The sequence below is a fragment of the Phragmites australis genome, chromosome 16 (assembly GCF_958298935.1).
Source record: "Phragmites australis chromosome 16, lpPhrAust1.1, whole genome shotgun sequence".
Taxonomy (NCBI): domain Eukaryota; kingdom Viridiplantae; phylum Streptophyta; class Magnoliopsida; order Poales; family Poaceae; genus Phragmites; species Phragmites australis.
Window position 1 is genome coordinate 1,039,458 of NC_084936.1, and position 17,709 is coordinate 1,057,166.

The 17,709-nt window shown below is 42.1% G+C and overlaps 1 protein-coding gene across 1 annotated transcript; it reads left to right on the forward strand.

Moving 5' to 3' along the window:
* The first annotated feature begins 8,325 nt into the window (after positions 1-8,325).
* LOC133895710 (uncharacterized) lies at positions 8,326-9,778 on the forward strand. The gene is made up of 2 exons (XM_062336200.1): positions 8,326-8,751; positions 8,850-9,778. Coding segments are annotated over exons 1-2 (324 nt in total). The 5' UTR covers positions 8,326-8,428; the 3' UTR covers positions 8,851-9,778.
* Positions 9,779-17,709: the final 7,931 nt, after the last annotated feature.

Below are 17,709 nucleotides of genomic sequence, written 5' to 3' on the forward strand. Positions count from 1 at the left end.
CTAACGGGCTTTCTTAACTCTTAAGAAATCATGTCGTTAAACCGCCCTTCACTTACAATGCACTCCCACCTATCATCAGAGATAGTTTTGTTCGAATTTTTCTCCATCCATTGGATGGCCATGGCGTATTCATGATTTAGTTTCACCTCGACGCAAGCTTCGTGATGATGCCACGTGTACTCCATCCTCCCGCAGTTTTTGCGGCTAAACCGTGAAACCGCCTTACACGCTTCTCAAAGCGTGACTCACAGCCACTTGTATACACCTTATGCAAGAATCCCAATGATGACACGTGTACTCTGTCTTGCAATCTTGACCGCCAGTAAGTCTCTCTTGTTCCCGATCCATCGGGCCGCATTGTCACTTGCATTGGTATCTCTTTTACTTTACTTTGTCAACACGTCGTCTTACTCCTCCATCTCATGCTTTTCTTAACATCCACGTGTACAAATAGAATCACCCTTGACTCTGCCCCACTCCCATGATCGTTCGGTACCAAGCTCCCCACTTAGCCCCGATCTTCCTATCGTCTGCCACCAAGTTGTATCCACCACCTATACATCATGAGACAAGAAAATATGTACTTTCAACACCATTTAACTCCATCACAAGTTAGTTGAAATCAAAATCCCTACAGAAATGACACATCTTTGAAAAATCATGAACACCGGATGTGTTCACTCCTCCTGAGCGCCAAACCATCTGACGTGTTGAACTCAGCAGACCAGACCGCTTGAAATCCTCTCTGCAAGAAATAGTCCAGCGTGTGTTCATGCGTATCACCGGACCATCCGGCATATCTATTCTTGCCGGAACCCGTTTTGCAACCTCTTTAGAAAAATTACTCTGGCAAAGCATCTAGCGTACACATTGCCTAGCACCGGACCATCTGGCATATACAAATCCGCCAGAGCCAGTTTGCAACCTCTCTACAAGAAAAGCTCCGGCGTTCACTGACGCCCAGCGCCGAACCAACCAGCATATACTTCAATTTTTACTTCTTTGTTGAAATGCTCCAACCTGTAGTGCATATGACTGCCGGATTATCCAGCGAGTTCATTTTCTTCAACGCCAGATCATCCGGCATATATAATTTTTTTAGACTAAGAGACAAACACGCTAACTCTATTTTCTCTGTAATTTTGGTTAATTATGATCATAATTGCAGTACATAAACATGCCCATACAATCTTAAAATCATCAAACCAAATCAACACTATTATCAATCACTCATCACATATAAACCAAGACATGTTATAATTTGATTTCTCACATTCTAGTTAAAATACCACTTTCTGTGATTCAACTGAGAAATTAAAACGTAAACCGGCAGAAGAGGCACATGTGACCAGGGGCGGATCCAACATTGGTGTACCTTGAGGTACTGAAAAAAATCTGGAATGGAGAAGAGGTTATTTGAAAGAGATTGGTAATATAATTGTTCCGTGTTTTTTTAGTACTATAGTTGTTCCGTGTTGCCCATGTCTGTGAGCATCTCCTAGATTTTCATCCTACATGTCTGTGGATACATAATGGAAAAGGAATTCGATCGATCCATTTATATAGCTTTGTTCTTTGAAGCTGAAGTTGATATAGATGGACAGAATAAGGTCATATTTGGCAATGCTACAGATCTTTTTTTTTTTTGAGTTAGATACCGCTAGCTCTAAAAATTTGTAAAGTTGGAGCTATAGTTACACCGGTGATGTTTGTATGAGACATTTTATTTTTATTTTAGATTAAAATATATATTTAAATTATTTATTTTAATATATAAACTACCGATCTGAGATAGAGCTAGAAGCTGGAGCCTGTTAGAATATATGGGCTTGGCATATTATATTTGTGTAATTCTAAATATATCTCAAAGGTCCAACTATATAGACGTGTATGAGTATCTTTTAGTCACATTGTGCTAGTGGAGGTGGAAGGAGACCAACTTAAAAGATGTTCTCTCATTCACCCACTTAGTATGTGTGGATGAGGGGACTAGAAGAACATATGAGTGCGCTCGCTCGCCTCGCCGTGGTCGTGGTCAGGGCGGAGGGTAGAGGCGGGTGACACTTGCATGAATGGTCTGCTAAAATCGGGTCCATGTGCATCTTCCTTTTGCAATTTTATTCTTTTTACTACGTAGTCAAACGAATAAATATATAGAAATCATGTCAGTTAAAAGTCTGGTCATGGTGCATCTCAACACGTGATTCTCCCTCTATATATTTATATGCTAGCCACACACAAAAAAAAACAGACGCAATTAGGGTTTTGTCAAGTTCTCTCTACTGCAACGTCACACGTAATCTACTCCATCCAGTTGTGCCGGAATGCACCGAAGAACAAGAGAGCATGTCTCCAGAACCCGTCGCTCTTGAGATCCTACACCGGGAGAAGGCGAATAAGCTTTTTAGGAAGTGCTCGGCGCGACTGCTTATGATCTGTTTCCTCTACATCATCGCGATCTACTTCGACTACTTTATTTTCGTCATCGTCTACTACTTCAACATCACGGGGGCCTCTGCATCTCCCTCTGTTGTCGGGTACATACATTGCAATCTGTTTTAATTACCTAGTCGGAGCTTATTGAAATTGTGCTGGTGATCATCAGATCGAGTCAGAATCCTACTCGGATCTAATCGTGGCTTGTCAGAGCTAGTCAGAACCTAGTCGGAATTGATCATTTGCATCTACTCATGTTCATGTTATTTTTAGGAATTGAATTTAATTAAATTTGAAATTGCTATTTTATCCAAAAATCTAAAAATCTTATTGTAGGTACTTTGATTTAACGATGACTGGTTTTATCGATGCACTGAGGCTGGACAAGTTTACCGGTGTGCACTTTAAAAGATGGCAGGTCAAAGCCACTCTGTGGGTTACGGTTATGAACTGCTGCTGGGTTGCGTCTGGCATGCCTGAAAGAACTCTTTCCTCTGATGAGGAGAAGAAGTTCGAGGAAGCTAACACACTTTTTGTAGGATGCGTTCTTAGTGCTCTTGTCGATCGTGTTTGTGATGTGTACATGCATATAAATGACGCAAAGGAGTTGTGGGACACACTGAATGCAAAATTTGGTGCTTCAGATGCAGGTAGTGAACTATATGTAATGGAGCAGTATTATGACTACAAGATGACTGATAATCGGTCGGTAGTCGAGTAGGCTCATGATATTTAGTGCATTGTAAAGAAATTTGAACTCTTAAAGTGTGCCTTATCCAACAAGTTTATGGCTGGGGGCATCATTGCCAAATTTCCTCCCTCGTGGAGGAAATTTGCCACTACTCTAAAACACAAGAGACAAGAAATCTCTGTTGAGAGTCTGATCGTGTCTCTTGATGTTGAGGAGATAGCTCAGGCTAAGGACGTGCATAACAAAGGAGGCGATGGACAGTCTAACGTAAATATGGTGCAACAATCCTCTAATGACAAGTTTAAAGGAAAAAATAACAAAAGCAAACAAATCACTAACTTAAAGAAGAAGAAGATGAACAAAGATGATAAACCTTGCTTCATATGCAGCGAGATTGGCCGTTAGGCTAAAGATTGCCAACAACGCAAATGGAAGAAGGTTAATCAAGGAAAGAACGTCAAGTCTGTCAATGTGACCATTGACAACACTAGAGATAGAGCTAGTGTGTATGGTAATTTACCTATTGTTCTTTTAGTGAATCAGTCTATCAGTTGTTGCATTGATACTAGAGCTAATATATATGTGTGTGCTGACATTTCAATATTCTCTTCTTATCAGGTTGCTCAGGATTGTTCTGTCTTAATGGGGAATAGGTCTCATGCTTCTGTTCATAGTGTTGGCATGGTAGATCTGAAGTTTACTTCGGGAAAGATCGTGCAGCTGAGGAACACGCAGCATATCCCTTCAATAAATAAGAATACAATTAGCGGTTCCCTTCTCTATAGAGACGGTTTTAAAGTGATATTAGATTCTAATAAAGTAGTTGTGTCAAAGCATGAACTTTTTATTGGTAAAGGCTGTGAGTGCGGTTGCTTTTTCCGTTTTTTCCTTTCTGATTTCTGCAATAAATCTGTGAACCATATTTGTGACAATATTAATGGAGATGAGACTAGTGTTTGGTACTCATAGTTATGTCACATAAACTTTGGTTGTATGACTCGGGTTTCTAGCTTGAATTTAATTTCAAATTTTTCCAGTGTTAAAGGTTCTAAGTGCTAAAGTTATGTGCAATCTAAGCAACCTCGTAAGCCTCATAAGGCAGCTGATGACAGAAATTTGGTACTATTAGAACTCATACATTTAGATATATGTTAAATGAATGGTTTGTTGATGAAGGATAGGAAAAGATATTTCATGACTTTAACTGATGATGCACCTAGATTTTGTTATGTGTATTTGTTAAAATCTAAAGATGAGACTATAGACTTCATTAAAATCTACAAGTCAGAAGTTGAAAATCAATTGGAAAGAAATATCAAAAGACTTAGATCAGATCATGATGGAGAGTATTTCTCTAGTGATTTCACTTATTATGTAAGGAACATGGAATTTTTCATGAAAGAACGCATCCCTATTCGCCCCAATCAAATAGGGTAGTCAAGAGGAAGAATCGTACCCTGACTGACTTGATTAATACCATGTTAGACACTACGGATTTATCTAAGACATGGTGGGGGCTTTATTGACTTCATGTCATGTTCTAAATAGAGTTCATACTAAGAATAAAAAGAAAACCCTATATGAAGAATGGGAAGAGAGAAAACCATCTTTTTCTTATTTACGCACTTGGGGATACTTAGTGAAAGTTAATGTACCAATAACTAAAAAGCGCATGCTGTGATCTAAAACAGTGGATTGTGTCTTTCTGAGATATGCTCATCACAGCATTGCCTATAGATTTTTAGTAGTTAAATCTGAGATACCCTACTTGCTTGTCGATACAATTATGAAGTTTAGAGATGCTACTTTCTTTGAGAATATTTTTCCTATGAAGGATATGCATAATACTTCTAGTCAAACTTCTGGGATAATTCATGAACCTGTCATACCAATTGAGTATTCTGAATAACCACATGAGCTAGTTTCTAAGGAGGTTGATAGTAAAGCTCCAAGAAAGAGTAAGAGACAAAGGACAATAAAATCCTTTGATGATGATTTCACTGTGTACTCCTAAGTCTATTTCAGAAGCATATGCATCTCTAGATGCAGACTATTGGAAGGAAGCAATTTGTAGCGAGATGGATTCCATTCTTGCCAATGGGACTTGGGAAGTTACAGATGGATGTTATAGTTGTAAACCTGTGGGTTGCAAGTGGATGTTCAAAAATAAGCTTAGGTATGATGTTACTATCGAAAAGTATAAAGCTCGGTTTGTGGGCAATGGTTATACCAAAAAGAAGGTGAATATTTCTTTGATACTTATTCACCTATCGCTAGACTAACCACAATAAGAGTATTACTTTCCTTAGCTGCCTCACATGGTCTTATCGTTCACCATATGGACGTTAAGACAACTTTCCTTAATGGAGAATTAGATGAGAAAATCTATATGGATCCGTCTGATGGGTTTGTATTAGAAGGTCAGGAGGACAAGATATGTAAGTTGCTGAAATCTTTGTATAGTCTCAAACAAGCTCCTAAACAATGACACGAGAAGTTCGATAGAACTTTAACATATATGAGCTTTGCAGTTAATAAAGCTGATAGGTGTGTGTATTATCACCATAGTGGGAGTGATTGAGTTATTATGTGCTTGTATGATGATGACATACTGATTTTTTAGGACAAATTTGATGTGATTAATGAGGTTAAGTCATTTTTATCTCAAAATTTTGATATGAAAGATCTGAGAGAGGCTGATGTGATTTTAAATATCAAGTTGATCAAAGGTGAGAATATGATTGCACTTTCACAATCCCATTATGTGAAAAAGATCTTAAGCTGCTTTAGCTACATGGACAATAAGATCGCTCTAACATCTTATGATCCTAGCTTAATACTTCGTAAGAATAAAAGGATTGCTATGGATCAACTGAGATACTCCCAAATAATCGGATCATTCATATACCTAGCTAGTGCTATAAGGTATGATATCTCATTTGATGTGAGCAAATTGAGCCAGTTTACTTCTACCCGGGTGATGATTATTGGCGTGCGCTTGAGCGAGTCATGCGCTACTTGCTAGGTACTACGAATTTTGGACCTCACTATATCAGGAGCCCATCAGTATGGAGGGTTATAGTGATTCAAATTGGATATCCGATATTGATGACATCAAGGCGACAAGTGGATATATATTCACTCTTGGCGGTGCTGTTGTTTCATGGAGGTCTTGCAAACAGACCATTTTGATAAGGTCAACTGTGGAAGCAGAACTGACAACGTTAGACACAGCTACTATTGAAGCAGAATGACTACGTGAACTCTTGATGGATTTACCAGTGGTTTAAAAACCGATATCGGCTATCTTATGAACTGTGATAATCAAAAGGTTATTGTCAAAGTGAACAGTTTTAAGGACAATATGAAATCCTCAAGATATGTAAAGAGAAGATTGAAAACTGTTAGAAAACCGACAAACTCCGGAGTAATAGCGTTGGATTATATCCAAACAGCTAAAAACCTGATAGATCAATTTACAAAGGGACTATCATGGAATGTGATAGATGATGCATCAAAGGAGATGTGTAAGAGACCTATGTGAGTTATACCATAGTGGTAATCAAACTTATGTGATCGGAGATCTCATGAATTAGGACATAAGAATAATAAGCTATTGGTTAACTGAAAAAGAGTACCACACAACCCACTCGAGTGAAGATGCAATACTCTCAAAATCTGTAAGGCGGGTTGACCACCGCCTTAATTTGTTATGTTGGCTTTAATTAGCGAAGATACTATCCTACATGTTATTCTTGAAAGAACACACCTATATGAGCCTGACTGTTAGTCGCAGTCTATGAGACTTGGGAGATCTCTAATAAACTTATGAAGAGACTATGGAGTACAACTGTACAACTGATATGCTCCACCTGAGGAGTAGTCTACTGACAACCAAGTATTAGTTATGACTTTAAATGAAACTTGTTTGTACAAAACTTGCAATTAAAGGCTTAGTATATTGTCCACGTTGTGAATGAGTGTAACTTAATATTTTAGATAGATATTTAACCCTAACATGTCTTCATAGAAACACTAGTATATCAAACAATATTGAGAAAAATGTAAATCTTCGTAGGACTTTGATATATGGTGGGTGATTGTTAGAATATAAGGGCTAGGCCCATTATATTTGTGTAATTCCAAATAAATCTCAAAAGTTCAACCATATGGAGATGAGTGTGTATCTTTTAGTCCTACTTTGCTAATGGAGGTGGAGCGAGACCAACTTAAAAAGGAATCTCTCCTCCACCCATTTAGCATGTGTGGATGAGAGAACTAGGAGAACACGCGCGCTCGCTCGCCTCGCCGGCCCAGGGTTGAGGCGCGGACACGCGGCACCTGCGTGAATGGTATGCCAAAATCAAGTCCAATTGCTTACGTAGATGCAGCTTCCTTTTGCAGTTTTATTTTTTTGTTGCGTGCGCAAACATATAAATATATGAAAATCGTGTCGGTTAAGAGTACGATCGTGGCGCGTCTCAATCGTGCGATTCTCCATCTATATATATATATATATATATATATATATATATATATATATATATCTGTCAGCCGATACCAAAAAAAAAACATACGCAATTAGGGTTTTGCTAATTCTTTCAACTGCGCTGTCTCACATAGTTTACTCCATCTCGTTGTGCTGGCGTGCACCAACAAACGGGAGATCAGGTCTCTGGAACCCGTTGCTCTTGAGATCCTGCACCGGGAGAGGACGAATAAGGTTTTTGGGAAGCGCTCAGCGCGAGTGCTCTCGATCTGCTTCCTCTACATCATCGCGATCTACTTCGACTATTTTATCTTCATCGTCATCTACTGCTTCGACATCACGAGGGCCTCTGCATCTCACGCTACAGATTTTAATTACCTAGTCAGAGTTTGTCGAAATTGTGTCGGGATCGTCGGATCTAATCAGAATCCTACTCGGATCTAGTCGGAGCTCGTCAGAGCTAGTCAGTACCTAATCAAAATTGATTATTTTCATCCTGTTCCTATTATATTTAAAAATTAAATTAAATTTGAAAGTACTATTTTATCCTATGGAGCCTAGCCAAGCAGGGTGTAATTCAACACTACACCGAGTAGTGCAACCCCAGATCAGCTTAATTTTATTGAACGTCCAACGTACGTAGACGTAACCCACCTGGCAACCCGCACCACAAGAAGAAATTGACGTGTCCCGCTGTTGACCACCTTCCCACTTCTCCCGCGCACTTCCGTTCCGTGGACTCGCCGTCGTCTCCCTCGCGCGCTCTCAGTATTAGTAGGAGTAGGAGAGGCCATGTGGACCAGCTTATCGACATGCTTCCCACGCAGATGCTCCCCAGCTGCAAGGCGCCGCACTTCCGGAAAGGAAACCCGGCTGGCCGCGAGGTGGTAGTTGCTGCAGCCGCCGTCGACGTGTGCCTCGCCGCGGCCGCCATGGTCGGCGCGGCGCTGCTGGCGTGGTGGGCGCTCGCGTTCCACCCGTCCTACGCCCAGCTGTGGATGGTGCCCCTCGGCCTCGTGCTCGCCTGCACCCCGGTCGTTGTCGGCGTCGCGCTCCACTTCTCCGCCCCGCGCGTGCCGGGCAAAGGCGTCGCTGGTGCGCCGCTGCCGTTGTCCGCGGTGGTCGTCGACAAGTAGTACGTGTGCATCCTCTCGAATTCTCCACAGGAAATATGTACAGAGATTGAACACCTGATGTAATTAACTAAGAACAGTACGTGTTGCTATTTTTCAGGCGCTTGGATTCATTTTTTTTTTTTGTTTCACTCAATTGTGCCGTTAGATGGATCCTAATTTGTTAAGAATCATGATTATTAATTGAGGCCCATGCATGTAGCTAATGGCCGAAATCCAGCTGATGATTGATTTCAGTCGACTGGCCAACAGATTTTGTGAGGCTCGCCGGCGATAGTCTTGCCCGCGCCGATGATAGCGACGACATGGTGGCCCGGGGGGGTTTTGGGGATGGATGTGTGCCATGGAATACCAAAATTAATATAACTTTTTCTAAAAGAAGGTAATTACTTGGCATCATTGTTAGCACTCGATCATCAGGGCTCTCAACTTGTATGTAACAGCCCGGTATTGGCCCCGATGCAAGCGTGCGCATATGTTCTTCTAGTTTTCATTCACATGAGCTAATAGGTTTGAGGACCCAATTCCTTTTAAGTACCCTTTGCTCTCTATCTTCACTAACAAGGTTTGACAAAAAAAAAACTATATTCTCCCTTCACATGTTTAAGATTTTTAGAAATTATTTTTAAATATATAATACGTCAAGTCCATATATTCTAGGCTAACGTCTAGTTGGTGAGTACGAGTTATATTCCATTCATGACCCAGCTGGTCGATGCTTGCCGGGTCGGCCGACGAATACCTTCACCGTGGAAATTATGTAGAAGAGATCGAACCTTCCCTTGTTCTTACCCTTGGAGTTTGACCCGAGGTAGACATGTACTGTGCCGATTTTCCACCTTGGATGTGCTCTCGTGAGAATTGAAGCGAGAAACGGTGACACCTGGGAAAGAGACAGCATGCATGCAGCTACTAGATAAAAGGCCGGCCTTGTTGCAACACTTGCAGCTTGCAAAACAGTCTGTATAGATACGCATACACTCCTGATCGATCGATCTGTTGGAACAAAGAAAAAAATATGGATCGAAATACCTGTCTCTGCATGCTCTCTCGATCTCAGGGCTGGGAACAACCTAGCTAGCTTGCAGTTGCGTTTGTGTTTAGTTCATCTTTAGATGTGAGATTGATTGATTAGGCTGGGGGAAGGGGTCACACTCACTGGTTCACATCACATGCATTAATGCATACCGGGTGATGAGGCATGTGAGACGAGGACGGAGATCGAAGAGGGGCTCATGTGGGCATGGAAGCCCCTGTGCCGGTCTCATCTGGACCGGAACAAACTAGCTAGGCTTAGCTTGCTTTGCTGCTAGTAGCAGACCGCCGCCACCAGCCCATCTCTGGTCTTACGGGTTGTGCATGCCATGCATGCCTGTCGTCGCAACGTCGAGCTGAACAGCTCATGCCAGGCACGATGGCGCCCGTGTCTTCCCTGCTGATCCCTTCCAGGCTTGGACGGACGGGAAAAATTGACACAGCAAGTCAGGGGAGAGACAAGGTTTCGTTTTCTTGCCCTGCCGATCTTTCCTTCGCCGGTGCTTAATTTCTTCATCGCGGTGGTCGATGGGGAGAGGCGCCTCCGTTTTCTCCATGTTGTCGACTGTTGTAGGTTTTATAATATATAAAAACTCGCATTAGGCGTGTGCGTCTTCTTAGGCTGTATATTATGGTACTTTCAAGATGGTAAAACTCCCGCAAGCTCGATTTTTGAAAACAGGACTAGGGGTGTTTTTAAGTGTGTGATTGGTTGTTGTATGGACCGTATATGCAAGCTGAGCGAGAACAGACTGAGCGGGTCATATTTATTGAAAAAAGCGATTATGTGACACTAACAAGTGGCTCTTGCTGCATGAGCGGATAAGAAGTTTACATCCGCTAAGTTAGGTTGTTGAGGGAAACTTGAATCGAGTTTTCCTCTCGGACTAGACTAAGTACGTACATTTGCATCTATTGAACCAGGCTAGAACATTATATACGGGTAATCAAACACGCTTCTTCGTAGGATTATACGTATCCGCTAGGTCATGATGCCCCCATACAGACAACCAATCAACCCCTAAGCTGTAACCAAACATTTGAGGAAAAACATACAAAAAGTTAACCAAATATTTGAGCAAAAAGTAACAAAAAATTTGAGCAAAAAAATTGTTACCAAACATGCAGTGCACAAAAACTAATATACTTGACCTAAAAAAACTAGAAAAAAGTCTATTTTATCTCCCTCATCTATTGTTCGAGTCTGTACCCCTGAATCGTAAAAACTGATATCCCACCTCTTCCAACTATTCAAACCAGTGCAATTTACCTCTTTGGCTAGTTTTAATGGTGGTTTCATCCTACGTAGCTCACACGTCACGGTAGGACCCACATGTCAAGTTGAAGGGTTGCGGGTAGGCTACGCTAGCACAAAATAAATTTTCTCTACCGCATTCAACCAGGAAGCCATGCGAGTAGGGGATCATGAATCGTTACCACTTGACGAGCAGTGCAGCGGAAGAAGAGTTGGAGCAGACCAATCCAACGTCGTGCGCGTCAAGTAGTCGATCGTCAACCTCGTCCCGAGCACCTTCCGAGTACTCGCGGGTACGTCCCGAGTACTCCCGAGCAGATCAGCACCGCAATAGTAGCAGCGCCTCCACGGTATCCACACGTACAAGGATGGAATCGCCGTGCGCCGGTGTGCTAGCACCGCGCGCCCGGCTAGGGTTTCGAAGGGAGTTCGGGAATAGGAGGCGGCTAGGGTTTCTAAAGAACACCATGCGCCTTGGCCCCTGCCTATTCTTATATAGAGCACGCTAATGGGCCTTTAATCAACATTAAAGCCCATTATGACTCTAAACCCTAATGGTCCTTTAATCAACATTAAAGCCCATTAGCAGATCCAATCCGCAAACTCGATCGCCTCTAGGGCATATTACCAACAATCTCCCACTTGCACTAGAGTCAGCACAAGTTTTATATTCCATCCCCTTAAGTGTGTGACCCGTTAGGTTCATGTGTAAACGGCCGCTATCCGGAAACCCTTTTCCGAATTGCAAGTCAATAGCGGTACCTAGCAGGACATATTGACTCCCGAATGCACACAAAGATCATATCGGCTGAACCTTGATATACTCATGCACCAATCCCTTTACCACACGATACCAATCAAGCTCAAGGCGAGATTCGTGCCACCCTTGTGATAGCTCGACCATTCACTCGATCAAGTAGTGGATTCACCATGATTAACTCTTTAATCACATTGGCATGGCCATGCACTTTCCAATCCAACTACCTCGAGGGGCCCAGAGATATCTCTCCCGTTATTTAGGAGGGGTAAATTCCATCTTGATCACTCACATCCCACGACATGTTTCATAACATACCCGAAAGCAACCTTTATAACTACCCAGTTACGGAATAGCGTTTGGAAGCCCCTAAGTGTGTTACTACACATTCTGGAATCAATGATGATCTCAGGTCAAAGGATTCTGTAGGTACGCCATTTGAGATAACAACTGATGGCACATTAAAAATAACAATCCCAGCAGTATCTCAGGGTGGGTCTATCCAACATCATGTTCTCTAACATGTGTCCACATTACTGATTTGATATCTCCATATCTATGATCCGTGAAACATGATCATCATTCAGTCAAATGTGCTAATCTATAAATCATTATTGTCCCACACAATGATATGAGATTAGGGACTATTTAGAATAACATCATAAAAACAAAGAGTTTCACAAACAAGTCACATACTTGCTGATCAATGTAAATGATAATTATTCATGGAACCAGATAACAATTATCCAAAAGTACATTAGCATAGACAGAACACATTCTCTCACATGCACTAGAGTCTATCCCGCAAGTATCTAATACCCATAGAGCTCAAGTGTGCCTCATGCTTGGGCTGTGGGAGAGGCTTCGTCAACGGATCAGCAATATTCGAATCCGTGTGCACCTTGCATATCTTTACATCACCTCTATCAATAATCTCTCGAATGAGGTGATAGCGCCGAAGTATGTGCTTGGACTTCTGGTGCGACCTAGGCTCCTTGGCTTGTGCAATGGCACCACTATTGTCACAATAGAGGTCCATTGGACTGGACGCACTAGGGACCACACCCAACTCAGAAACAAATTTTCTGATCCAAACAGCCTCTTTTGCAGCTTCCGAAGCTGCGATATACTCGGCCTCCGTTGTGGAATCAGCAACCGTTTCTTGCTTGGAACTCTTCCAACTCACCGCACCTCCATTGAGGCAGAACACAAAACCAGACTGCGATCTCGAGTCGTCCTTGTCGGTTTGGAAGCTAGCATCGGTGTAACCATTTACAACGAGCTCCTCCTCACCTCCATAGACTAGGAACATATCCTTAGTTCTTCTCATGTACTTGAGGATACTCTTTACTATAGCCTAGTGACATTCACCTGGGTTCGATTGATATCTGCTCGTAACACTTAGAGCATAGGAGACATCTGGGTGTGTACAAAACATAGCATACATGATGGACCCGATAGCAGAAGCATACGGGATCGCACTCATCCTCTCGAGCTCATCAGATGTCTTAGGACATTGATTCTTGCTGAGAGTGATGCCATGTGACATTGGCAAGAAACCTTTCTTGGAATCTTGCATATTGAACCGATTCAATACCTTGTCAATGTACGTGCTCTGGCTTAATCCGATTAGTCTTTTCGACCTATCTCTATAGATCTTTATGCCCAATATGTATGCTGCCTCTCCTAAATCTTTCATTGAAAAACTCTTTTGCAATGAAGATTTGACAGCATCGAGCATTGGAATATTATTTCCGATCAATAATATGTCATCCACATATAAGACCAGAAACACAAGTGCGCTCCCACTATTCCTTTTGTAAACACAAGGCTCTTCTTCATTCTTGATGAAACCAAACCCTTTGATCACTTCATCAAAACGAAGATTCCAACTCCGAGAAGCTTGCTTTAGTCCATAGATGGACTTTTGCAGCTTGCAAATCTTCCCAGCATTTTTCGGATTGACAAAACCTTCAGGCTGTGTCATGTACACATCCTCACTTAGGTTTCCATTAAGGAAAGCCGTTTTGACATCCATTTGCCATATCTCATAGTCGAAATATGCAGCAATTGCTAGGAGAATCCGAATAGACTTTAGCATTGCGACGGGCGAAAACGTTTCATCATAATCAACACCTTGAATTTGCCTGAAACCTTTCGCCACCAATCGTGCCTTATAGATGTGAACATTTCCATCAACGTCTATCTTTTTCTTAAAAACCCATTTACACTCGATAGTTTTCACACCATCAGGTGGATCGACCAAGTTCCAAACTTGGTTTTCTCTCATGGATTCTAACTCGGATCTCATGGCTCCAAGCCATTTTTCGGAGTCTGGTCCCACCATTGCTTCCGAGTAAGTCTTAGGTTCATCATTGTCCAACAATAATATGTCGCGCTGCCCCGTGGTTAGGAACATAAACCGCTCGGGTGCACGACTGAACCTTTCCGACCGACGTGGGGCTGGTGTCTCGACAACAGGTTCTGCAACATCTTGCATACCGAGTTGTGGTTCAATAGGAGCTGAAACACTTTCAAGTGGTTCCCGAATTTCTTCGAGTTGCACCGTGCTCCCACTAACTCTCTTCGCGAGAAACTCTTTCTCAAGAAAGACACCATTCCGGGCGACAAACACTTTGCCTTCTTCCCGGTTATAGAAATAATATCCTTTGGTTTCCCTAGGATACCCCACAAAGAAGCATTTATCAGATTTGGGAGTGAGCTTATCAGACGACAAACGTTTTACATAAGCCTCACAACCCCATATCTTAAGGAAAGACAATCCGGGACGCTTCCCGGTCCATATCTCATATGGTGTCCTCTCTACAGCCTTAGATGGAACCCTGTTTAACGTGAAAGCAGCAGTTTCTAGAGCGTATCCCCAGAAGGACAATGGAAGATCAGATTGGCTCATCATCGACCGGACCATGTCTAACAAGGTTCGGTTCCTCCGCTCGGACACCCCGTTCCATTGTGGCGTACCCGGTGGAGTCAATTGTGGAACGATTCCACATTGCCTTAGATGATCACCAAATTCATGGCTCAAATATTCGCCTCCACGATCTGATCGCAGAAATTTAATTGTCTTGCCTATATGATTTTGTACTTCATTCTGGAACTCCTTGAACTTTTCAAAGGATTCAGACTTGTGCCTCATTAGGTAGATGTAACCATATCTACTAAAGTCATCGGTGAAAGTAATGAAATACTGAAAACCACCTCTAGCTGTAGAACTCATCGGTCCACATACATCTGTATGTACTAGGGCCAATAATTCATTTGTCCTCTCACTTCGACCAGTGAAAGGCGTCTTAGTCATCTTGCCAAGTAAACAAGACTCGCATGTATCAAATGATTCGAAATCAAATGAATGTAGAAGACCATCTTTATGGAGCTTCTGCATACGCTTCTCATTTATATGACCTAATCGACAATGCCAAACAAAAGTGGGATTCAAATCATTAAGCCGAAGCTTCTTTGTATCAATGTTATAGATAGTTATATCCTCAAGATCCAATATATATAATCCATTTACTAATGGACAATTACCATAGAGCATACCATTCAAAAATATCGAACAACACTTGTTCTTTATTATGAATTCATAACCGTCTTCTTCCAAACATGAAGAAGAGATAATGTTTTTGCCCAAGGCAGGAATATAATAACAATTATTTAATTCCAAAACTAATCCTGAGGGTAGCGATAAGGAGTAAACGCCAACGGCCAACGCAGCAACTTTTGCACCATTGCCGACGCGAGCATCCAGTTCGCCTCTTGCACACTTCCTAGTCCTTTTCAGTCTCTGCAACGATTTGCAAGTATGAATCATTGATCCGGTATCAAATACCCATGAATCATCAGGACGAGTAGCAAGATTAATTTCAATAACATTTATACCTGAAGATGAAGTCTTACTTCCCTTCTTCTTTTTGAGTTCTTCCAAGTACAATTTGCAGTTCCTCCGCCAATGACCAGTCTTATGGCAGTGGTGGCAAGTGTCAGAAGCGGCAGGGCCAGCCTTGGGCTTTCCAACAGGTTTAGGCTTAGAACTCTAGATCTCATCCGAAGTTTTAGCCTTGTCCTTGCGCTTTCTCTTCTTGCTATCCTTTTGAACCATCATCACATGACTAGAGCTCTTCTTAATGCTTTCCTCAGCAGTTTTTAGCATCCCATGCAATTCAGCCATGCTTTTCTCCATGCTGTTCATATGAAAGTTCAAAATGAACGGCTCGAAGCTCGCAGGGAGCGACTGGAGAATTACATCCGTAGCCAACTCAGGGCTAAGGGGAAAACCAAGTTTTTCCAGGCTTTCAATGTAACCAATCATTTTGATCACATGAGGACTGACTGGACTGCCTTCTGTTAACCTGCATGCAAACAAGGACTTTGAGGTGTTGTACCTCTCGGCCCGAGCTTGGTTCTCAAACATGCCTCGGAGTCCCACAATCATATCATGGGCATCCCTGTTCTCATATTGCTTCTGAAGCTCAGAGGACATACATGCAAGCATGAGGCAGCTAACATCCAGTGAATCGTTGGTGTGCTTCTCATAAGCCCTCCGATCCGCGGCAGGAGCATTATCAGCTGGTTCATCAGGATAGGGGACCTCTAGAACATATTCCTTTTTCTCTTGTTTGAGAACAATTCTCAGATTTCTATACCAATCAATAAAGTTTGTTCCAGAAAGCTTCTCTTTTTCAAGAATCGATCGCAAATTAAAACTGGAAGTGTTACTAGCGGCCGGTGCCATGATCTACAACAGAAAATGCAGGTTCAGCACTATGCCTATGTGAATCTTCTATTAAACAATTTAACAAAAGATACTCCACTATATGTGTTTTCCCTCTAACAACATATAGAGGATCAAGATCCATATTCAACTAAGTTCTAGTGAGCTTTGGCATCACTGCTAGAAACTTAGTGACATAGGTAAGCAACGCCTTGCTAATCACATCCCTATGTGACTCTTGTTTGCTGGGTGGCATCGAATGCCCCGGCGCCCAACATCATGCCCCAAAGCCCAAAACCGTTTTGATAGCTTTATCAAGTAAACCAATACTATGCGTGTGGATGTCCGACATCCACTCTAACTGGTTAAGATAAATGATGGCACCCTGCTTTGGCAGATCTACCACACAATGATCAAAACCTTTGTAGGTGCAGCTATTGGAAGGGCATCAATTACTCTTGATTTTTCTGAGGGAAACTACTCTATCATGAAAATCATATCCACCACATATAAAACATGAAAGAATAGTATGACAGGAACATAAAAACATCACAGGCAATCATATTAACTGTGACATAGTATGGCCCCTTCACATGGTGATCTTCATCGCCACGGTTCCTGTCCTCCGGGTCATCATGCTTCAAATCTCCATGATCTTGTTCTAGTCTATTACACCTAATAGCACTAGATAAATTACATGAGAAGAAGCATCACAAGTCGACACGCAGGCCGTTATACAATAACATGACAGCCTTGGGCTGCAATTAACCATGACACGCAGGTCATGAAAAATTACACACATGCATCACATATCACAAGGCCATACCAGTCACAACATTCTCTGCAAAAACGAGTTAAGCGTAGAATCGAATTCTAATGTCGTGATGGGATCATGTTATTACAACAATCTATGCGTGTACGCAACCTCTCGGAAATACATAGATCGCATCTATGAAATCGCTATGAAAATCTCATCGGATCGATCGTATCGAGCCAATTCCGAGTCATTCATAATGCCTCAATTTCCATTAGATCAATCACATTGATCATCGCGTGAGGTTTTTCCAGAAACGATGACAGCACACACGACCTCGATCTGCTGTTCTCCCGACCATGTCGCGATGCATGCAGTTAGCCCCGATGGTGATTCCAGCCGGTAGGGGCAAGTCGCACGCAAAAAC

Excerpts from the sequence above, each read along its gene's own strand:
- LOC133895710 (XM_062336200.1), top strand. The coding sequence starts at position 8,429 with ATGCTTCCCACGCAGATGCTCCCCAGCTGCAAGGCGCCGCACTTCCGG.